General features: G+C 54.7%; 3 protein-coding genes across 5 annotated transcripts; all 3 read right to left on the bottom strand.

Annotated features, from left to right (window-relative positions):
- Window positions 1-363: 363 nt before the first annotated feature.
- Window positions 364-11,108, bottom strand: Efna2 (ephrin A2). Its single transcript, XM_031350080.1, has 4 exons — window positions 10,696-11,108; window positions 3,829-4,142; window positions 2,378-2,443; window positions 364-1,686 (listed from the first exon to the last, which is right to left on the bottom strand). The coding sequence occupies exons 1-4, from the start codon at window positions 10,821-10,823 to the stop codon at window positions 1,565-1,567; spliced, it is 630 nt and encodes a 209-aa protein (XP_031205940.1). The 5' UTR covers window positions 10,824-11,108; the 3' UTR covers window positions 364-1,564.
- A 4,038-nt stretch (window positions 11,109-15,146) lies between these two features.
- Window positions 15,147-16,998, bottom strand: Fam174c (family with sequence similarity 174 member C). Its single transcript, XM_031349879.1, has 3 exons — window positions 16,715-16,998; window positions 15,920-16,036; window positions 15,147-15,474 (listed from the first exon to the last, which is right to left on the bottom strand). Coding segments are annotated over exons 1-3 (402 nt in total). The 3' UTR covers window positions 15,147-15,473.
- A 106-nt stretch (window positions 16,999-17,104) lies between these two features.
- Cirbp (cold inducible RNA binding protein) lies at window positions 17,105-22,347 on the bottom strand. Of its 3 annotated transcripts, none has more exons than XR_004112862.1 (8): window positions 22,216-22,347; window positions 19,992-20,100; window positions 19,798-19,904; window positions 19,580-19,718; window positions 19,415-19,496; window positions 19,147-19,217; window positions 17,375-17,481; window positions 17,105-17,247 (listed from the first exon to the last, which is right to left on the bottom strand). XR_004112862.1 is itself a non-coding variant. In XM_031349878.1 (8 exons), exons 3-8 carry the CDS (start codon window positions 20,092-20,094, stop codon window positions 18,913-18,915), a joined length of 519 nt encoding a protein of 172 aa, XP_031205738.1. In that variant the 5' UTR covers window positions 20,095-20,100; window positions 21,184-21,246; window positions 22,216-22,337; the 3' UTR covers window positions 18,239-18,912. The 3 variants fall into 3 exon arrangements, 2 of the variants coding, with proteins under 2 accessions (XP_031205738.1, XP_031205737.1); XM_031349878.1 differs by lacking the exons at window positions 17,105-17,247; window positions 17,375-17,481 and adding exons at window positions 18,239-18,929; window positions 21,184-21,246 and having other exon boundaries at window positions 22,216-22,337; XM_031349877.1 differs by lacking the exons at window positions 17,105-17,247; window positions 17,375-17,481 and adding an exon at window positions 18,239-18,929.
- Window positions 22,348-23,438: the final 1,091 nt, after the last annotated feature.

Consider the following 23,438-nt stretch of genomic DNA (forward strand, 5'->3'; position numbering starts at 1 on the left):
TTGCCACAGCCCTCTGACCCCTGAGTCAGATGGGGAAACTGAGTCTCAGAAATGTCCCTTCATTGTGCCTTCGCCTGGGGGTGGGGCGCGGGCACAAAGGTCAGGAGCGACCTCGGTGTCAGTCTCACTTCCCACAGCGCCGTCTTTTGTTTGCCGGTGTACGCTACCGTTGGCTCGAACAGCCTCAGCCGCCATGTGCCACCGAGCCGCGGGTGACAGGCCCGCCATCAAGCCCGACCCTCCCAGTAAGTAACCGGGAGAGCGGACAGGAAGCGGCGGGGGCCTGTCTACAGCCAGAGAGCTCCCCGGAACTCCTCAACACTGCCGGATACCTTAGCACATCCGTAACAGAAAGGCCCACGCTTTACAGTTTGTCCATTTTTATTATAAAAAAATACAGACTTCAAAGCTGATTGTGATGAGGGGGCTGGGCCACCCGTCCCCCGCCCCTAGAAAAGCCCCAGCCACCCCTCGCCATGGCGGCCATCCACAATATATATTTATATAGAATATATAGAAAACAGAGTGAGGAAACGTGGGTAGAAATCCGAAATCCGTATAAACGTGTGGTGTGGCCAGCTTCACTCAGTCCTATTCCTTCTGTATTTTTGGTAGGTAGCTCCCCTTCCCTTCCAGTCCTGTTCTTCCTCTTCTTCCTCTTCTTTTTTTTTTTTTTTAAACTTTTTTTTCTTACAAACATTACTAGGTCACATGATCAAAGGGGGAGGGCTCCAACGGACCAAAAAAAAAAAAATGAGTTTATTGCGAAGTGTTGCTTCTATCCTAAAAAGTCCACCCCACTCCCCCCACCAAAATAAAAGACCCCTTGAATTGAAGATCGGAAATTTTTTTTTAAAGGATTTCCATTCTGTCCTTAAGAATACATTAAAATAAATCACAGTATACACTTGCTGGTTTCTATTTACAGAAATAAAATGACTTCCCGGCTGGCCCTGGAGATGGTTGTGCCTGGTGGAGGGGCCCGAGTGGCAGATTGCGAGGGCTGAAGGGTTTTCTGAGATGATGTGGGAGTGGGGCTCAACAGTGGCTGAAAGGAGTGGGGGATGACACCCCCAGAGTCCCCGTGAGGGGCTGGCACCATGCACCCTTTCTGGCTCAGACTTGCCTGGCCTGAGAAACCCAAGGCAAGTCCGTGGTGGGTTCCACCTGGGACCCACATAACAGGACACAGAAGAAAGGTGTGGCTGGAGGTCCCTGGATCTCTGGCTCCACCTCACCCCCGTGGCTTGTTCCATTCCCAATGTCACCAGCAATGTCAGGGAATAAATTAAATTAAAAGAAAAACCTTAAGTCTTTCTGACCGTAATCAAACAACACTGGGCGGCCCTGGCGGCCCTGGAGAATGCGGCTCAGCCTGGGTCTCCCTGTCAGGCGTTGGGACCCCGTGTTGCATCCCAGGGACGGGTGGAGGGTGGACGGCCTCCTCCAGGGGGACAGCACCATGAAAGAGAAGCAGCAAGGATTTTGTCTCGGAGGTGGCCGTGGCAGGTCAGAGGGCGAAGTTCACGGGGTCCAGGTGAGGCTGGTGTTTTCCGGCCGGACACTAGGAGCCCAGTAGGGACCACAGCACAGGAACAGTGGTGAGGAAGAGGTGGCAGCCACCCAGGCCGCTGCAGGAGCTGTTACTGGTGAAGATGGGCTCTGGGGCCTCATACAGGGTCTCATCTGTGGGAACAAAAGGTTACAGGTTATCAGCCGGCCCGGGCTATGTGCACTCTCAAAGGTCCCAGACTTGGCATGAATGCGTGTGTGCGTGCGTACATGTGTGTGTATGTATGTGCATGTGCGTGTATGTGTGTGCGTGTATATATGTATGTGTGTGCACGTGTATGTTTGTGTGTGTATGTGCGTGCATGTGTGTGCGCGTGTATGTATGTGTGTGTTTATGCATGTACGTGTGTGTTTATGTGTGTATGTATGTGTACGTGTTTATGTGTGCAGTGTTTGTGTATGTCCATGTATATGTGTGCGTGTATATATTTATGTGTGTGCACGTGTATGTGTGTATGTTTATGTGTGTATGTGCGTGCACGTGTGTGTGAGTGTGCGTGTATGTATGTATGTGTATGTTTATGCATGTACGTGTGTGTTTATGTGTATATGTATGTGTGCGTGTTTATGTGTGCAGTGTTTGTGTATGTGCATGTGCATATATGTGTGTTTATGTGCATGTGCATGTATGTGTGTGCATGTGTGCGTGTATGTATGTGTGTGCTCGTGTATGTTTGTGTGTGTGTGTATGTGTGTGCATGGGCATGTTAGACAGTAGTCCCCAACCCCAGCTCTTTGGATCACTGACGAAGTCAAAGGGAGGATGAGGGGACCTGAGTCCATACCATACCCTACAGAAACTTACTGGTTGGACGCACGTAAACTTTCAGCCGCAGGCAGGGTCGGTCCACGAGGTTGGGAGGTGTGGCAGCTGGAAAAGAGGGCAGTAGGCTGGGCTGTGAGCTCCCTTCTCCACACTCCCGACCTTACCCATAGAACTCCTAACCATCTGTTAAAACCCCAAACACAGTGCCCTATATGCTGACCTTACCCATAAAACTCCTAACCATCTGTTAAAACCCCAAACACAGTGCCCTATGTTTTCGGAAAGTCTCTTTCACATTTCCTCCATCCAAACCTGACTCCAAAGGCTGAGCTGTGTCTCAGACCAACCAGCCTACAACCTGGCAGGACATAGTAAGATTCATTTATTTATTTACTCAGATTGATTTGCCACAGGATCTCTTTACGCAGCCCTGGCTACTCTGGGACTCTCTATGTAGACCAAACTAGCTTGAAAGTCAGAGAAGCCCTTGCCTCTGCCTCCCACGCACGCACTAGGATTAAAGGGCTGTGCCACTATGTTTCACCTAAGGTGAAGTTTTAAGCAAAATAAAAATAAAACAAGGTAGGAGCTGAGGAGGTGGCTTGGTGGGTACAGCGACTGAGCAAGCACTGAGACCCGAGTTTGGATCCCAGCGAGCACGTGAAAAGCATGTGTGGGGCCTATGAGCTGAGGAGGCAGAGACAGGGGATTGACTGGGGCTCACTGACCAAACTGGCTCTGCTCCAGGTTCAGTGAGAGACCCTGAGAACAAAGGCGGAGGAGAGGGAGCGAGTAACTGAGGACAGTCAGCCCCAGCCTCCCGGCTCCACCCACCTGGGCACATAGACATAAATAACTAAAACATCCAGCGTGCACATGCCCTCACAGCAAAGGAGAGTCCTTCTGGGCTCTGTGTGGAGCTTGAGGCCAGCCTGGGCTACATGAGGGTGGCTCCTTGGCAACTGGAATGGGAGCCTTGGAGCCCAGGGATCAATCCCTGGTACAGGGACATCACCTCACGGCCTGTCAGCCATCTTCACCCATCCCTCATGCTGGGACCAGAAGATTAAAATGCACAAAATAAAAATAACATTTGTCACGGAGAATGGAAGGAATTATTACACTCATCTTTCTGGGATTCCCATCTTGCAAAATGCCATTTTTTTCTCGTATTCTAGGATTTCATTTTAAACACCTCCTGCCCTCCCCACCTGCTTGAATTAAAAGGAGGAGGAAGAGGAGGAGAAAGATGATGACGATGAAGAAATGGGGCCTTTCCAGGTTTAATTTGAATGCCTGGTGGTGCTGCAGTCCCGGGGGCTCTGAGGCCCTGTTCCCCTACTGGGCCTTCCTAGGAGACACTTAGAAATAGGGATTCCTCCACTCCATCCCTCTCCTTCTTCTGGGGTCATGGGACATGGAGTAGACAAGAGCTGAGAAGACTACCCCATCTTCACCATTTGCTAAAGGGGCTAGCCTGGATTACTCACAGATGTAGTAGTATTCGTGGCCAGGCCGGAACTCAAAGCCCAGGGAAAAGGGAGTGAAGAGTTGGAACTTCTCTGAGAACTTGAGGGGTCCCCCGGGCGCTGCAGGCCGGTTGCATTCCCAGCGCTTGAAGCCTCGCTGCCGGTGGTCACAGGAGGCGTGCCCCTCGCCGTTCACCATGTACAGGATGTACCGTTCCATGCGCTCAGCCGGGGGCAGTGGGGCCCCGTAGTGCGGGCAGTAGATATCCAGGTAGTCGTTGATGCTCACCTCCACGGTGTAGCCGCCTCCATCACCCACAGCGCTCACCTGAAACCTGCCAGAGTGGGCCGGTCAGCAGAGATGGATCTGAGGTCCACACCCATTCACCCAGTCTGACACGACCCCTGATCACCACTATGTCTGCCTCGGTTTCCCTGCGAGGAGGCAGAGCTCAGAGGACACCTCTCTCAGCCTCCCACAGGGCAGAACCATCTTGAACACACCTTCCCACCTTCCATGCTGTGTGACTCTGGTGTGTTTGTTGCCCTCTCTGTGCACCTTTTTGTGACAGAATATCTTGAAACTCTAGCTGGCCGGAATGACCTTGAACTACTGTCTTCCTGCCTTTGGGGATGACACCGGAGCACCACATGATCTTTCTCTCCAGCAGGTTCCCTGGCTCATGGCCATTGCACCCCCTTCCCTGCCCCAGTCCTGATTTCAGCCTCAGCCCCGGAGGTCGTTGGGTTGTCCCCCAGCTGTGCTCTGGAGGGACGAGCCTGACCCAGCCTCGTCTTAGAGGACGGAGGTTGGCCTGCCAGGTCGGCCTGCTGTTCCTCTTCCATCTCCGCCTCAGGCTAAGGCAGCAGGAACCGTCAGATCTCTCCAAGTGTCCCCCGGGTCCCTGTCATGTAAACGCAGGCCGAGGGGGGTAGAGGGGGGCCCTGTGAGAATGTTTATTAGCATATAAAAGCCTGGTAGCTGGGAGTGGGAGGCTGCCAAAGGCTCCCTTCCGTCCCAGAGCAGCTGGGGAAACTGAGGCCTGGCTCCCTGCAAAGGGGATGGGAGCTTCCTGGTGCACTGTGGGGGGGGGGTGGTGTCACTGCACGGCACAGCAGGGACTGAGGGTCACAAGGTTCAAGGTCATTCTCAGCTACATATGGAGTTTGAGACCCTGTCAGCAATAGTAGTAAGTGCTGTTCTTGCTGTTGGCTGGTCCATGCATCGCATTGCAGCCCAGGATGTGTGAGCAGAGGCTGGGTACTGACTGGACTGGGTGGCTCACGTGTGGGTATCTTTAGGATTGAGGGGGTGGGCTGGGCGGTGATGGCAGTTAGTCTAGGCTCCACCCCACAGTTACCTGGCAACAGCCAGGTGTGCCTGACTCACTATAAAAGGGGCTGCTCGCCCCTCTTCTCTCTAGCTTTCTTGCTCTTTCTCTGTCTTCTGGCCCCTTACCCCCCCATTCCCCTCCGCCCTCTCTTCATGTGCTTATGGCCAGCCTCCTCTCCTCTCTCTCTCCCCCCTTCTCTTTCTCTCTTTCCCTCTCTCTCTCCCCACTCTTTCCCTCCCTCTCTCTCTCTCTCTCCCTCTCTCCACACTCTCTTCCCCCCCCCCTCTCTCTCTCTCTCTCTCTTGGCCTTTCTCTGTCTCTACTCCCCTCTCAACCTCTCAACTCCAGTTCCCATGCCCTGAATAAACTCTATTCTATACTATACTGTGGTGTGGCTGGTCCCTCAGGGGAAGGGATGCCTCAGCATGGGCCCTCTTTCCCCCACACCTGACTGCACATCCACTAAACATATTCCTTCTCTCCTTACATTTTTATAAAACACAACAGGCCCGTCCATAGTCTTGACTCTATAAGGGACAGCACACTGGGGGCAGGTTCCTGCCCCGCCAGCTCAGCCATGTCCTGTCGGCCTGTTTGGATTATTTTTGGAGGCGGGGTCTCTCTCTGGCCTGTGGCTGGTGATCAGCGGGCTCACACCACCTCAGATGCCTTGCCTGGATGCTGCGATCAAGATAAGCACTTCACCCACGGAGCCATCCCCTTTGCCTCACCCCAGCTCTGTGTGTGCACGAGTGTCTGTCTGTCTGCACGTTTGTAAAGATCATTCTCTCGGCTCCATTCACAGACAGCACTGGGGTTACAGTACACAGAGCTATGCTCACCTCTTACATGAGACTGGGATTTGAACTCATGTCTTCGCCTCTCAGCTGCCCCCCTGACACCTGGCCTTTCAAAAATCATCGATATTCCTTCCCGGATCACAGACAGAATTGCAGTGGACCACAGCAAAGACCTGCCAGGCTCATGGTCCCCCTGAACCCATGGCCAGCTTTTCTAAATATAAACCAGATCCCAGACCCAGAGGCCCAACACTGTTCATTTTTCCTTGGCGACTCAGTATGACTTATGGTCTCCAGGCTGGGACTTGTCCTCGGGACACTGTGTTTACCCTGCTTCATAGCACTGTCTACATCTCAGGACCTTCGCATGTGCCCAGAACAGCACTTACACACACACACACATGCACACATACACACAGGCACACACACACATGCATGCACACATACACACACAACTGGCATTATCCAGTTATTCTGTGTCCTGATCTGTAACTAAGGCCAACCCAGACCCTGTAAAAGACGGTGCTCAATCCATGTTTGTTGTTTGAACAAGAGAATTTCATAAAGGCCAAGGGTTGGAGGCCTTTGAGATTCCTAGGGAACAGTTCCAGGGTGGGAGACTGAGGGACGACCCTGGGGGCACCCTTACCCACCAGACAGAACAGGAATAAATGGCCACTTTCTTTTTCTCTTTCTCTCTTTGGCTCTAAAATTGCGCTAGCCTTGGCGTGCTAGTAATCCTGGTTCCAGGTAGGCTCGGGACTCAGGAGCCAGTACCAACTCTCGCTCTGTGTGGTGCCAGCAAGGGCGTCTCAGAGGCCGGGGTAGGGAGTGTGCATCCCTCAAACAAACCCCTCAGAAGCAAAACAGAGAAGCAAGCAGATGAAGGTATTTCTCACGCCCGTCACAGGACAGGCGTTAGTGACTGTCCTGAGGATTCTTTCTCACAGAGAAGCCTTGGTCCCTGCAGTCCACTCCTTGAAGCAATCTAATTACCCCCATGATCTTGGCAACGTCTCTCCTGGGGACCTAGATGGACTGGCGAGAGGCACGTGGGTCCTGAAGCCCAGGAGAACCATGACCATCCAGCATTCACTCTGGACATAACCACACAAGGATAGACCATGATGGGTGATACAGCGCCATGTCTCTTCCTATGAGAGAGAGACATGACAGAGGGACCCATGAGGTGCCTGTCAGCTCCTTAAGGACGGGGTGCTAGGTGCTGGAGGTCAGTGACAGCCTGTGTATGGCTTGGGAGAGACTGGGGATCAAAGGCCCCACACAGCCCAGGCTAGCCTCTAACTCACCATAGCTGAGGATGACCCTAAATTCTTGATCCTCGTGCCTCCACTTATCAAGTGTTAGTATGACAGGCCTTCGACACTGCCTGCTTTGTGTGGTACTGGGGTGGAAAGAGCCAAGGGCTTCACACTGTGAGTGCTCTTCCTACTGAGCCCAGCCCTGGACCTTCCTACCTACCCACCCACCCATTCATCCATCCACTCATCCATCCATCTTAGGGCAGGGTTTCATATCGCTCGGGCTGACCTGGAAGTTATAGCAATCCTCCTGCCTCAGGTTCCTTCCAGTTCCCACAGTGTACTCAGACCCCAAATCCTCAGGCCCTTGCCCAGAGCTCTGAGCACCCCGAATCTTGGAGGACAATCTCTTGTGAAACACAAAGAAGAGCACGTGGCCAGGTCCCTCCGCACAAACCACACAGCCATGAAAACACATGGGTGTGGCCACGACATGGCATAGACCTGCACATGTGTGTCACATGTAGATCTGTGTGTGCACCCCCCTGTTCTAGTCTATGCACACACACTTTCTTGCTGGGAAGGGCGTCATCTTCCTATTCAGATGTCTTGGTGACACAGTTACTGCCCACATGGAGGTCACCTGGCATGGGACCACCAGGTTGCCCCACTCCTGGAGCCTGATCAAGCTCAGCAATGTCTCAGAGGTGGGTGACACCTGGAGACACCGGGTTTCTCATGTGATGTCAGCTTTCCATCCTCATGACCTGTCTGAAGGGAAAAGTGGGACCTGGTAAGGCCACTTCTGTGGATGGCTCTGTGGCCCTGGGAGGGCAGAGCTGTCCCTACACCAGCCCTGCTTTGCACAAACCACACAGCCATGAACACACATGGGTGCGGCTCATGACATGGCATAGACTCGAACATACATGTCACATGCAGATCTGCGAGTGCACTGCCCTACTCATCTCTGCACACATGCTTTCTTGCACACATGCTTTCTTGCACAACCACGCACACACACATGCACGCGCGCACACACTCACCCCAGCTTGAGCCGCTGTGTCATATAACGTCTGCGGCAGCCAGCTCCATGCAGACACACATCCTGGGTTCCCCCAGAATTGTGGAGGAGAGCATGCAGCCTCAGACCACTGCAGACTCCTTGAATACAGGTACATGAGCTGCTGGGCAGAAGCGACACTAGCCACATCTAGGCCACAGAACAGCCGAGCGGTCAGTACCGGGGGTGTTCTGGTCAGTCCTGGCAAGCAGGAGACAGCTGGGAATAAGTCTAAAGATCCACGTATGGCAGGACAGCAAGCCTGCTGGGCTGGTCAGACAGACCTGGATAGGGGCTTTCAGGGGTGCCATCCACGAGACCCACTGTGGATGTCCAACCTTCTCTGCAGAGCCATCGCCACCGGGAAATGCGCACATAATCAACAGCCTTTAGGCGGCTGTGGCTGGCTGGGTGGGAGAGAACGTGGCCAGTGTGTGTGTGTGTGTACCCCTCCTAGTTGTACAGGCACTGCACCCTACACGGATGTGGGTACTCTGGAAAAAGTCCACCCTCCCCCACTTCTGTTCACAGTGTCTTTTGTGTATGACCCATACTCAAGCTCGGGGTCCCACCATTCCCTATGTTTTTGTCATCCCCATCCTGCTGCACCCCAGCTCCCCAAACTACACCCCAATACTGGGCCACCATGGATGCCAACCTGGAATCTTCCCTGTATCACCCACCCATGAATACCCAATGAATCTTAAGACTCCACAGCAGCACCCACGCATGTGCTGTGCCAATGACAATGTCATTGGTAAAGCTGGGGTATGGTGGTCATCTGTCCTCAGGCCCCACTCTGGGATGCCCAGCAGGATCACCCACAGAAAGAAACCCAAGGAAGAGACAAGGACCCAAGGAGCCCTCAAAACACACACACACATACACACACACACACACACACACACACACACACACACACAACCTTAGGGGTTGGCTCTGCTACCTGCCTAAACGTCTGTCCTCTCAGGCAGCCTGTCCCGACACACAGCAACAGGAGGTGGCAAGCCTGAGCTGGACCCTGGTGGTGGCAGGGGACACCTTCCTTCCTTCCAGAGTCAGGGTTCCAGCCTGCAGCCTGTGACCGTATCCCCATGGCAAGGAAGGCCATTAGGGGCAGCCATGACCCCTTTCCTTCTTCTCCATACCCCCTCCCTCCATCCTCTGTGGTTTTTTTTCCAGACAAAGGACAGGCCACGCTGGGGACAGAGACTCCACAAGCTAAAATCAGAAAACTTAGGCCAAGGAAGTGTGTCTCACCCTGTTCCCTGCACGGCCACTGAGTGTTAATCAAACCCACATGTGACCAGCATAGCTGGCGGGCGTGGGGGTGGGGGCCCACTGAGTGGTGGTCCTGCCAGGTTGCTGAAAGGACCTGGGGCTCCTGCCCTCAGCCCAAGGGAGCTGACCCCACAGCTCTGCCTTGATGGACAAAGAGCTCCCACCCCCATGGAGAGACACTGGTGGCCCTTGTGCCACAGCCTGCCTTCAAGATGCAACTCTCTGTTGATGGATCAGGAGGGCAGCTTGGCTGGTTCATCAACTAAGTTCCTCACCTGCCAGCCTCGGACACATGGGGACTCTCGATCTACACTGCACCCAAGCCTTGGAACCCCAAAACCTATCTCCCAGGACACCCTCCAGAATGACCCCACCTCTGAGACCCTTCAATGACCCCGAAGGGTCTATACTTTCCAGAATGTGGTCAGTGGCCATAAACTTTTCACACTCAGCCTGTAACAGTGGCTTCTGCTGTGTCCCCTGACTGTATCCAGTGCCTGGCAGAGTCTGACCCACAGGGTGCTGCTAAACAGGCAGGGCCCGGTGCCTTGCTGGGTGTGGCAGGCTGGGCACTCGGCCACCAGGGTCTCCAACCCTAGCTCCAGTTCTCTGGGCATGACCTTGAGGCAGCCCCTCTTGGCTCTTACACCTCAGTTTCCCCAGCAGCTAAAAAGGGAAAATGATACGCCCAGGCTGCACCCCTCAAACTGACCTCCATCTCTTTGGTGCCTGTTCCTCTAAAGTGTCCAGGGGACTAGAGCACCCCTTGGAGTGAACGCAGGGGTAGAAAGGGGATGTTGTAACTTCCCCAAGTTCATCTAGGGAACCAAAGACAGGACTCTCGGAACCTTCCCAAAAGAGCCAAGTCCGGGGATTCCTTGGGTGTAAGGGAAGTCCCCAGGGATATTTGCCAAACCCTCAGCCCGTCAGGGTGCTCCCTCCTCCAAGAGGCCAGGGGTTCAAGGGTGTCCCCCGTGCAAGTCCAGAGAAGGAACTTCTGCATCTGAGGGTGCGGAGGGCTTCCCCCAAAGTCCAGGAGCCCTGGGGGGAATACTAGGCAGCCCTGAAGTTCAGGAGGAGGTCCGTGCGCTGCAATCCCCAGGGCTGGGGCCTCTTGGGGTCCCCGGGGGTTCCCCCATCCAGCTCACCTGGGGTTGCTGCGGTTCCAGTAAACTGCGTAGCGGTCAGCGTTGGCCCGGGCCGGGTCCTCGTTGCGCGCACGCAGCGGCAGCAGCAGCAGCAGCAGCGGCAGCAGCGGGCGCTGCGCGGGCGCCATGGCCCCGGTGCTGCCGCCGCGCTCGCTCCTTCGCTCTCCAGCCGCCGCCTGGCCCCGCCGTCTCCGCCTCCGCCTCCGCCGCCGAGCGGGCGGAGCGCCGCGCGCTTGGAGATCCGCCGCCCCGCCTTTACGCGCGGCCCCCGCCGTAGACCGCGGGCGCCAAGAAACCAGGCGGCGGTGGCCGCGGCGCGGGACAGAGGCCTGAGCGGTGCACTGCGCAAGGCGCTCTCCCGGGTTCCCCGAGCGCGGGGGCTCCCCTCGCCTTTGTCCCCGCTGGAGCGTCTTGGAGGGTCGCGGGCGCCCCCTCCCGCCGCGCCCCGGACCCTCCAAGCCTCAGCCCCGGCCCCGCCCCGGCCAGACTCGCGCAGACTCTGCCGCGGATCCCCAGGGTCCCGCCCTAGCCTCCCGCAGCGGGAAGGGGACCCCCAGAGCGCTGAGCCTGGGCCCTCTGTGCGGGTTGTAGCGAAGTGTTTGTTTGAGCCGCACTTGGCATCTCAGTACTTAGGAGGCTGAGGCAGGAGGATTGATGCGAGTTCTAGGCCATCCTAGGCTACAGAGTAAGATCTGGTCTGAAAAAAACATAGAAGTCCAGTTGTGGTTGTGCACACCTGCCCTCCCAGCATTCGGGAGGCTGAGACAGAAGGATCAGACACTCAAGGTCATCCTCAGCTACATAGAGAGTTCGAGGCCAACCTGGGATATATGAAACTGCATCAGAAAAGAACTAAAGTTCCAAGTCACCCTTTCCTAGCTTTCCATCCTCCTTGACTGTATATCCCTGAGGCCTCTGGGAACCACCCCCAGACCCCGCACGCGGAGGGCACGCCCACATCAGAGCTGTGTGAACCAGATGGGTTTGCTGTTTTGTTTTTCAGTTGCTGGGTCTTGTGCTTGGTGTCGGGGACCCCAGAGCAGTTGGATTCTAAAATGTCCTGTGCGTGGACTGGGAGAAACTAAAGATGGGCAATGGCCAATATTATTATTACCTGGGACCAAAAAGGCCAGGATGGTACTGTAGAAATCAAATATGTGGCCTTTTGTGACAAGTTCCCAACATGCCACACACACACACACACACACACACACACACACACACACACACACGGGGTGGCCACAGATATGAGATCTTTACCCAGACCTGGAAGTGCTCCATCCCCAGTCTCACCACTGAAATACCTCTTGTCTCTGTAGACCTGTCCCATGCCTCTTTCAGGACTGGCTTTACTCAGGGATCTGAACTTGTCTGATAAGGGTGTTCTGGAATTTCCAGGTCAGGCCCTGGTAGCACTCACAGGACACAAGGCCATATGTCTAAGCATTCTGCCCATAAAGGTGAATATTGGGGACCTACCCTGTCTGGAACATGAGCACCCCCTTTTGGAATGGGGAGGGCGACCAAGATAGTACTCCCATCTACTAGACTGCATCTGTTAGGGTCTCAATCACCAGGGCTAGTCACAAGGACACCTAGCAAGGAGGCCACATCCCCAGGCCTCATTTGCATGCTGGGGCCACCGAGTTGAGAGCTGCCTGCCGCCAGTGGATTTGAGCAGAAAGCTTTGCCTTCTGTTCTTGTCTGTTGTCTCAAGGTCAGATCCAGAGCGAGGACAGGAACAAAGGCGGCTGTCCCCCACTCTACCTCCCGAGCCGCCTGCCGCTCTTGAGGACACACAGATGAGGGGAGAGCAGGGCCTCAGAAGGCCTTTTGTTCCAGGGAGCCCTGCCTGGCCACCATAGTGACAGGGAGTCTAGGAAGCCCTGTAACATCCCCAGGCATCCTGGCCCAGCCCATGGGGTCAGTGCTCCCTGGAAATCAGACCCTGCCTTGGATATAGTCAGAGGTCGGGGGCCTACCATGGAGACAAGCATCAGTGAAGGTCAGGAGTTAACCAGGGTCAAAGGTGGCTTCAGATCCATCAGGTGAGATCTGTTCTGGGATACCTGGGTCCTTCCATCCATCTCCTGGGGCTGTGTGCTTGGGCCATTGTTCACCCTATAATCCAAACCCACACTGAGGGTCTTCAGTGGTCCCAGGGCCAACCCTGTCTCCAGTCTGCACTCATCAACTCTGGCTGGTCACCCATGCCCCACCACCTGCCACTCTGGTATACAGGGCAAGGCCTCAGGCTCCTGACCTCAGTGTCTGGTGGCTCTACAGCCATCAAAGGCCACATTGCCAGGCAGAAGGCTAAATATATGCAGAGAGGAATTTCTCATTACAGAATGAATTGTACCAAACGGCCCGCCTGAGCTGAGAAAGGGCTGGGTACTTGGGGGTTGGGGGTGGGTTATGGATTCCACGAGTGCCTCCCTTCTAGCTTGCCACCTGCAGAGTAAGGACAAGGTGGATATTTGCCCAACCCAAGCAATAGGCACCTGTGGGGCCCAAAGAAATAGTAGTCTTTGCGTTACTGGCAAGCAGAACCCCGGAGGGATTCCTTCCTCCCTCCCTCCCTCCCTCTCAGTGTAAGTACTCCCTCCTCTGTGTCTCCTCCCTTTTCTATACCTTCCCACCCCTCATCCCCCCTCCCATCCCTCCTTATTCTCTCCTGCCTATCATCTTCCTCTCTCCTCATGCCCAAGGCACAGGCCTTGCCCCAAACCTATCTTCCCACAACTAGAACTGTCCGAGTCCCAGCAGACTGCTGTGCCTGGGTCCACTGTGCAACTCCAGTGCCTGCCCAGGCCCCTGTAGGGAAAGGCTAGCCTGAGCCCTAAAGAGGGCCTCAGGGTACTATGGCCCACCTTCCCCTCATGGAGCTCCATCAATGTAGGGTCACAGCTATCAACTCTTGACTTCCAAGGAAGATGTGATTGGTCTGTGACATGCACATGTCCCCACCCCATGTCCCCAATGCAGCTGCTGACGGCTAACTATGGGGGGTGGGGGGTTGCCCACCAAGAGGCCTGGTTAGCCCGAATCTGGAGGTTGTTTTGAGGGACAGTTTGTTTTTATTTTTCCTGTATTGTGGCATGGCACTCAGAAGGCAATTTACAGGAGTCAGTTCTCTCCTTCCACCACGTGGGTCCAGGGATTAAACTTCAGCTTGGCAGCATGTGGCTTTACCTGCTAAGCCTTTCGGCCAGCCCAGGGCTTAGATTTAGGATGGGTACAGGTGGCAACAGCATTTGGAGTTCAAGCCCCTGGCCCTGCTGTATGTGTGCTGGTGCTGGGAGCCACTCAGGTGCACACACTCACTCCTCGGGCACTCAAAAGCTGGCCAGGGCCCAAGGCCTTCCATCTTGCCTGTCAGGCCCTTCTCCCGGCTTTCAGCTGTGCAGAGCACTGGCTAATAGTGCATTAACCTTGATGGAACTGCCAATTATCCATGCTAATGCCAGGATGCAGTGACTGCCAACAGGCGGATGGTGGTGGGGCCACCCTCTCTTCGAGCAGAGGCAGGGGTGGGGCCTGGGGTCTCTCCTGACCTCATTAGACTAATCACTCTGCCTTTTGAAGCTCCATCAATGGATGAGCTGTAGGACTAGGGGCACAGATCAACGAACATGGGGGACTAGAACCAGGCCCATCCCAGCAGGCATAACACAAAGATGGGGCATGACCACCAGGGCACAGGACCCCCAGAGCTGTGACTCAGGAGACCTGGATTTCCCTGGATACAAGTTGGGGATGCAGAACACAGAGCCTTCTGCAGGGAGCACCCCAGGATGAGTAGAGACACAGCCACTAAAGGGGTGGGCTGGGGCCAGGCTCCCCGTCACACCCAGCCTGACACCAACACTCCCTAGTAAGTAGGCTCCGCCAGCCTCCGGGACCCAGCTCAAAGCAGCTGCAGTATCAGTGAGTCTGGAAGTGGATGAAGTCTGGGCACCCATAGGGCAGGAGTTGTACAAGTTCAGACTATGAGGGTTCTGAAAGAGGACCACTAGAGGGGCTGGAGACCTAGTCCCAGAGTAACTGGAGTGTGTGTGTGTGGGGGGGGGAAGTGGTCCTGGGAGGCAGGCTAGGTGGTATGTGGCTGCCACCTGGTGGCAATTAGTTGTTACGGCCAGGCAGAGCGGACTCAACACTGAGGAAAACTGAAGACCTCAGACTGCAAGTGACTTAGGCATCCCTGTCACTCTTCCCTAAATCTAAGAACCAGAGAGGGACGTCACTGGCTAATTAATTCTCAGCTGCAGCCCATGGGCTCCTGAGAAACTCTGCAATAAGTGCCTATACACGGAGCCAGGGTGTCACAGCTGGAGCCTTGGAACAAGTTTGAGGAATTCTAGGGAACAGGAGTGCCTTGTCCTAGGCAGCCAGGCATGACATCCTCACTCACTTCACCAGGACACCTGAGTATAGCATCAAGGGGGAGGTTTCAGATAAGCTACAAAGCCACTGCTTCATTTATTGTCACCAAAGCAGCAGGAAGGTACACAGAGATCCCAAGGCCCATCTGCTCTTTCACACCTCATCATAGGGTGGACTTGTGCTTTACGGGAGGCAGGCTGACAGAGCAGCCCGAATCAGCCTGGCCTTGGGGGCCTCCAGTCTGTGGGCTAGTCTCCACAAGGTCTCTATGCTGTCCTGGCCCATGCAGCCTCCTAGGGCCTGTGCAGGCTCCGTCTAGAGAGGTTGACATCAGAGCTCACAGAACTGCATGTCCTCTCTTGTCCTTGCAGCCTGTCATCTCCATCTCAACATCTGCAAAGGGAGGAACAGGACAAGACAAGGGATTGAGGGATGGGGCTGGATGGGGCCTCCTTCCAGCCCAGCCCAGCCCGCAGGAGCAGGAGATGATGTCCTTTGCAGTACTCCAGGGTAGAGAGAAGAGACCACAGAAGACGCTAAAGCTGGTGTCCACCTCCTTCAGGGCCCTTGGAAAGCCAGATCTCCACCACCAGGACAGGACAGTCAGCCCGGCGCAGAACCTGATGAAGCCACTTCCCTCCTCACTGTAGTTCTGCTCTGCCCTCTGTGGTGCCACATTTCCTGTGTGGCACGCTCCTCCAACATCTGTTTCCATTAGAACTACCAAAACCCCTACTGACACTCCACCTCCCTGCATACTCCCAGCCCCTCACTGGGGTCTACCCTTTTAGAGACATGATCCCTTGCTAGTTTGTCTCAGCGATGAAGTCCTTCCTACCATCTCAGATTCCTGGTTTCAAAGACAGTCTCTTCCTCGCTGTCCTGAGAGGCCATCTCATCGTGCTCCTCCGTGTTGGTCAGGAGCCCATACCTCCTTCGCTGTGGCTTCTTGAGTCTGCGGGGCACAAACACCCTCAGAGGCAACTTCAGCACTGGTGACATCAAGTCCATGGGACCCACACCACACTTCCCCTCAACCCCCATCCCCAAGGCACCTGCCGAATGTGAATCCTTTGTTATGAGAACTATAAGAACTACTCTTGTCATAGTGAAAGTCACCGAGGTAGAGGCATGGATACTATTGGGCTGGCTTGCCAGCCACAGTTTCCTAATTAAAGAACAGGCGCTGTCATAGCAGCTAAGAAAAAAATGTTAGATGAAAGGCTTTGTTTCCTTTTTTCTTTGTCTTGCAGCACAGGCTGACCCTTAACTTCTGATCATCCTGCCTCCAGTTCCAAGTATTGAAATGATAGGCGTGTATTAGCACACAGTGCTAGGGATGGCGCCCAGGACTTTGCACATGTTAGCCAAAACTTTTATCCACTGAGCCTCAGCCAAGGAAAGAATTTCTAGTTTTTGCAGTACGGCACGGTTTTCCACACCCCCGTCACCACAGCACCAGAGAGGCTGAGGTAGGAGGATGGCCATACTGAGGTCGCTGCCCACCTCGATCAGCCTTAAAAATCACAAAGAGTCAAGATTAAGAACTAGTCCGAAACCTGAATCACGTGCCCTCCCACCCACTTCCCCCGCCCCCTGACTCACTAGATGCTGATTGGACGCGCTAACGCACCTAAAAGCCCGGATGAGGAAATAAAGCGAGATCAGGCCGCAGAGCCCAGTGATTACGTAGAAAAAGCGAAGCACCGCGGAGCCCGTGCTCCTGTCCGGGAGCCCCCTGCTTATGTTGCTAAGAGGCGCAGTCGGCAAGCTGGAGTTTTCAGCGGAACCCAGGGCGGTACACCGGAGAATCAGCAGCAGCAGCATGCGCCGTGCCATGCTGGAGCTGAGGCGGAAGTGCACACAGCCCCGCCCCGCCCCGCCCACAATGCCCTGCGCATTGCCAGGGTTGTTCATCTTAGCGCCTCATTATGGAGATGGGTGGACACTAAGACTCCTCCCCGCTGCGCCCTAGCTACCCCCATCCCTGCCACGTCTCGGACCCAAGCCACACAGTCGGGGGTTCTGGGTCACAGCCCTTTATTCAGGCAACCCCCCCTCCGCCCCCGCAATGTTCTGTCCCAGTGACCACGCCAGCCCAGCTTCGTTCTCCGTTTCTACAGGAAGCCTGCATCGCCCATGAGCCAGTGCCAGCTCAGGAATTGCCTGGAAGAGGAAAAAGAAATCAATCAGAGAAAGCCAAGTCGAGCTTCTGGGGGCGGGGTGGGGGATCCCCAATCCTCTGAGCACCCAGAGTGCCCAAGGATCCCAGGCCCTGACCTCGGGCACTCACCGGGCCAACAGTGTGCAGTCAATGGCTCCTGATCCTGTGGAACCCTCTAGGACCCAGAGTCACGGCCACAGCCATCCTTCCATGGCTCAGGTTGGCTCCCCTTCATCCTGCCAAACAAAGGCGCGTGACCCTGGCATCCCCGTGGGCCTGCAGCGCCCTCCTACCTCCCACCCTAACGGCGCCCATGTGGTTCGTCCCAAGGTGGCCATGCCCAGGGCGTCAGCGCCCTTTTGCAGCCCGCCTCGAGCAGAGCCCCGGCTCTGTCCCGCTCAACGGCCTCACAGACTCTGGGCAAAAACTAAAGGCAGCAGCGCAGGTCTACAGCCTGTCGAGCAAGGAACAAAAACATGCCCACAATGGCAGGGCGTCCGGTGGCTCTGGCCGGCCGCGGGAAGACTGGCAGGAGGTACCACCAGTTTGACTCGGACTTCCAGGAAGCAAAGGTCAACCCCAAGCCTAAGTTTCTGTCCAAGTGAGCTATAAACCGGAAGGATGCGACACGAGCGCGAGCGAAAGTGTTACCTCGAGGCACAGGCCAGCTGCACAGAGCTAGCGGGGGAGCAGCGGGCGAGTCTCGGAGGGTCTGTGGCTCGCGTCTGTCCCCCGAGGGCTGCGGCTTCGGAGGCTAGCAGAGAATGCCTGGAACTGGCGGGACGCAGCCGCTAGGCAGCCTCGCTGGCCCTGCCTGCACCTGGCCCTGCACTGGCCAGGGCCTCTGCCGCCCCGCTGCCCCTCAGCACTGCCCACTCCCATCCCCACTTGGCTGCTTGTTGCCTCCCACACTGCCCTGCCTTCCTAGCTGCTCTGCTGGCCACGGAGCCGCAGCTCAGTGTCGGCAACGAAAGGGAAATGGTCAGAGCGAGATTCATTTCACACGGTCTTTTAATCGGCTTCGTGAAGCCAAAGAAACTGCGTACAAGAATTCCTCAGCCACTGTGAATACAACATCGATGGAGTATGCATGTCTTCGGTAAAAAAGGACAATATAAATAAACATTTCCACAGCCTCCCAGACTGCTATGCTCCACACGGGCTTGAGACTTGTGCCCGATGGGCAGGACCTGCTGCGCTCCGCAGCAGGGCTGGGGAGCTGTAAGGTCATGGCTTACTCAAATCGAGTCCATTCTGTCTCAGGAGGGTGGGGCGCCAGACTTCATGGGCGACCATACAAAAAAAGGAAAGAAAAAAGAAAAAAAGAAAAACCACAACCAAAAAACCTGAAAAAACAAAAACGAGTAACCAAAACCCACACAACCCGACAATTTAGGAAAAAACAAAAAAAACAAAAACCCATGGCTCATGGTAAACAGTAAAATCTGGAGTGCTTTCCAAAACGTTTTTAAGAATGCTTAAAAACAGACAGCGCTTCCTTAAAAACAGGTCTAGTCACGAGGCCATCTCGGTCAGAAGCAGGCTGCTGATGGGTCAGAACGGAAAGGACTACAAAAGTGGTAACAAGGTGCTCACTACACAACGATCAGCGAAGCTCCCCCATCTTAATTACAGCCATGGAAGGACGATCTGGACGCGGAGGGCTTTTACTCGTTGTGTGTAGCTGAGGACAGAAGCGGGACAGTGTAAAGTCACTGGAGCTTGTGCTCCGCCCGCGCGCGTGGGAGGTGGCACAGGGTTTCATGCACCTGGCACCCTGACCTGTGAGGCAGGCCTGGTAGCTGCGCCCCAGGCTGAGCGGCTTAAGATGCTCTGAGGACACAAGGGTTCACCGAGCCCAACCGCAGCCACTCAGGTGGCATCCTTGGAGCCAGACTTACCATAACTGTCATAGCTGTCTCTGTAGGACCCGCCGGAGCTCCGATAACCATAGCTGCCACCCTGACTCCGGCTGTGGAAGGACACACATGGACACCTGGGCTCAGCTCCATACCAGGTGGTTGGTGAGAGTGGGTGCTCAGCAGAGAACAAAACCAAACCACCTGCATTAGTCCGCCCTTCACCTGGTGCACTCCTCCCTCGGTTCACAGCCCAGGCTCAGCTGCCACCACCGAGGCTGAGGCTCTCTGAGGCTGCCATCTGGCTCACCTGGCATAGTAGTCTCTGGAGCCTCCATAACCCCCACTCCGGGACTCAAAGCGGCCACCTCCATAGCCTCGGTCTCCTCCTCCTGTAGATGACAGAGAACAGAGTCAGGGAGTCCCTACCCCTGCTGCAGCCCCACCACCAGCTGCCAAAGCATCCCTCACTCACCTCTGGAGAACCCTCGGCCTCGGCTTCGTCCCCCACGGAAGAAGCCCCGGCCTCCAGAAGAGCCACCCCGGTATCCTCGGGACCGGTTGTCAGAAGATTTGCCAGCCTGGTCAACTCGGATCTGCCGCCCGTCCACAGACTGCAGGACAAAGGGAGGGTCACTGTATCCCATTCCATACCAGGCCCATCCAAGCTAAATTGGCTGACCTGATCCTCACCTTTCCATTCATAGCCATCATGGCGTCCTTAGCATCATCAATATTTTCAAAGGTGACAAACCCAAAGCCTCGGGATCGCTGGGTCTCCCTGTCCTTTACCACCACCACTGTAGGAGAGAGGCATTAGATGTGCCCAGTCCACCCTCCACCTCTCAAGCAGAAACCGAGAACAGTGATCCTGACCCAAGCCTCACCTTCAGAGATCTGCCCATACTTGGAGAAGACCTGCTCCAGCGCCTGCTCGTTGGTGTCGAAGCTGAGTCCTCCCACGAAAAGCTTGCCTTCATCTGATGCCATGGCAGCCTATGCACACACCGTAGATGTTTGCTTTCCCTTAACCACCACCCCTTCCAGAAACTGAAGCCAGATAGCATATTCTTAGCCTTTTTAAGAAAGAGTACTTTATGTGCATTGGTGTTTTGTCTCCATGTATGTCTTTTGAGGGTATCAGATCTTTCAAGTTAGTTATGAGCTGCCATGTGGGTGTTGGGAATTGAACCTGGGTCCTCTGGCAGGCAGGCAGTGATCTCAACCACTGAGCCAACTCTTTAGCCTCCCACATTCTTTGCCTTTAAAAAATTGTTGAAGCCAGGCGGTGGTGGCGCACACCTTTGATCCCAGTGCTTAGGAGTTCGAGGTCAGCCTGGTCTACAGAGTGAGTTCCAGAACAGCCAGGGTTATACAGAGAAACCCTGTCTTGAAAAAACAACAACAAAAAAAAACAACAAAAAAAAAATTGAGACAGTGCCCCCACTTTATAGTCCAGGATGTCCTTCGAACTCCCTGCTAGGATGAGGCAAGTCACTGAAAGCTTTAAGGAGTTAAAGGTGCCTCTTCCCATCCCTTACCTATATATGTGTATGTATGTGTGTGTAAGTAAATAAAAGTGACCCATAGCTGGACATGGTAGTGCACGCCTTTGATCCCAGTACTTGGGAGACAGAGGCAGGTAGATCTCTGAGTTTGAGGCCAGCCTGGTCTGCAAAGAGAGTCCAGGATAGACAGGACTACACAGAGAAACTCTGTCTGGGATGGGAGGGACTGGGGGGGGGGTGTGACCCATGGTCTTACTGGGAAACCTCAGCCCTTCAGCCTCAAGTGGGATTTCTTTCACACTTCTCATCCAGCCATTCAAGCCACCGAGGTGGGCCGATCAATGGAAAAAAAGGACACTGTGGAGCAATCTGAAAGACTGTTTCAAAACACCCATCTCCCCCAGCCTGTGAGATCTGGAGGCAAAGGAACAGAATCCAAAACCAAATCCAACTGCACAGCAAGTCCGATACCCTCCTGGGCTACTTGCTGTCTCAAAAACACAAAGGGAACTCTTTTTTGCTTTTATCATCCCAAACCCACATGGAAGCCTTTGTCATAGCTGAGGCTAACCTTAAATGATGGTTGTAGGACTTGATATTCTAGTGCCTTTCCTGCAGTGGGCCTTTATTACACCTGGTCAGAGAATCCCAAGGTTAGGATCAACAGTCAAAATGGCGTAAGTTTCTTCACTCTGTAAATGTGTGTGGCTGGGGACAGAGATGACAGCGACTGCCTACCCTCACTAGCATAGAGCTGTTGAACGAGAGAAGATTCACTACTGAAATACGCTTTTGGGGTACTGTCTGGAGGTGTGACAGTTGTGGGATGCATAGCTCACTCAACCAAGGACTAGAGAAATGTTTTTGCAGGGTGGACTCGAGGGAGAGAGGAGGTTGGCTCAAGGGGCGTGGCTACCGAAAGGGGCGTGGCATCTAAACAAAGTCATTATTGGACAACCAGGATCCAACAACTTGGAAAATAAGTCCACTACACTACTACTGAACCAGTCTACCTCGGGGGCAACAAACTTGGGAAGCCAAGGGGCAACGTTAAAAGCTACATGTGCTTTTTTTTTTCCCCCATGTGGAACCACAAAGGAGGAGAAAACCGAGGTAGAGCCAGCTGGAGTAAAAGGGTCGCACGCAACCCAGCTCCACATCTACGGACAACCGGACTTTAGAGGGTGGCGCGCCCCGCCCCCGGAGCAGCGCATGCGCCACGCGCGCACCCTGCGCCATTCCATCCGGGCACTCGGCAGTCCCGCCATTTCGCCGGCGAAGCTTTTCAAAGCATCGCGGCGGCCATTTTACAAAAAAAAAAAACAAAAAAACAAAAAAAAAAAAGAAAGAAAAAAAGAAAAAAAAAAGAAAAGCCCACCGCTAAAGCCGACATCGGCACGGGGGTGACGCGCGGTGGAGGACGCCCTCCGAGAAGCGTGAGGCCCCGGTGTCCCGCTGCCCGCCTCGCCGCCGGCGGGGCGGACTCCAACCCGGGCCCGCCCCCAAGTCCCAGGGGCGTGCCGCTGCGGCTCCGCCTCGCCCGAGAGCCACAGGCCGCCCGCCGCCCCGGGCCCCTCAGAGCCGGTGCCGCCAGAGCCCTCACCGCTGAGTCGGGCAGGTCCCTGACGCGGGCGGGAAGACAGAGCACCACACACACCCAAGCTTCCTAACGCGCGAGTGCGAGGGGGAGCGCCCGAGTCCCGCCTGATATACTCCGCCCCGGAGCCACGCCCCCGAATCCGCCCACTACGCCGCGCTGACCAATCCGACAGCTCAGATTCCGCATCTGCGCCTCGGTGGAGGGGCGGGACTCCGTTGGCTTCGCCCTTGTCCGCGCGGAGGCGCTGAGTGTTTTGATTGGTTGGAATGTGTCCAGGCCGCATTCTCCCGCCCGCCAGCGACTAGGGGGCGGGGACAGCGGGTTTGGAGGCGGAGCTGACCCACTTCCGCCTTCCCAGCCCGTTTGTCCTGCCCCGGGGAACAAAGAGCTCCAAGACACTGCTTTTAAAGAGCTTTTGCTTCCTCACTGGTACTCCCAAATATGGCTCCAACCTTGACTCGACATCCTCGACTTAACACCTCCACGCTCTTTGTTTTTCTTTTCAATATTTTATTACATTTATTTAACTGAGGCGCATTTGTGAAGCCAGAGGACAATTTTTTGGAGTCTCTCCTTCCATCATGTAGGTCCTAAGGATTATACTCAGGATTAGCCGCAAGCACATTTATCCACTGAGTCATCTTGCTCGCCCCTCTTCTCCGTTCTTGCCCATGAAACCAAAACCACCGAATTACCCTAATCCAAAAGAACCTCTCAATACAACTGCTGCTCAACAGTTCTCTGGACCCCGAGGACACTCCATAAGATCAGCCCTAACATTTCCATCCCAGTATTAATCACAATGTCAATATTCCCTCCTCCTCTAGGTTTGCTGCAGCACCTCACCTGCACCCAACTCAGTTTTCTTACAAATCTCAACCTGCTCTGTAACTACCATTTGAACCCTGATTTCTACCCATCCCCAACCAGGTGTACATTACCACTTCATACCGCTGGCAAAACACCACTCTTTTCTATGTGTACCTGGATTTTCTGCATATTCTTGGAGAGAACCCAAGGTCTCAAGCATGCCATGGAAGGGTTTCTATCCCTAAACCACACTGCCTCGCCCCTCACTGCGGGATTAAGCAGGGACTAAACAGAGCTACATCCTTAGCCTTCTTAAACACACACACACACACACACACACACCACAGAGGACAAAACAAAAAGCAAATTTTATGTATATGGATGCTTTGCCTGAATGTCTATGCACCACGTGCCTA

This window comes from Mastomys coucha, unplaced genomic scaffold (assembly GCF_008632895.1).
Source record: "Mastomys coucha isolate ucsf_1 unplaced genomic scaffold, UCSF_Mcou_1 pScaffold4, whole genome shotgun sequence".
In the NCBI taxonomy this organism is placed as follows: domain Eukaryota; kingdom Metazoa; phylum Chordata; class Mammalia; order Rodentia; family Muridae; genus Mastomys; species Mastomys coucha.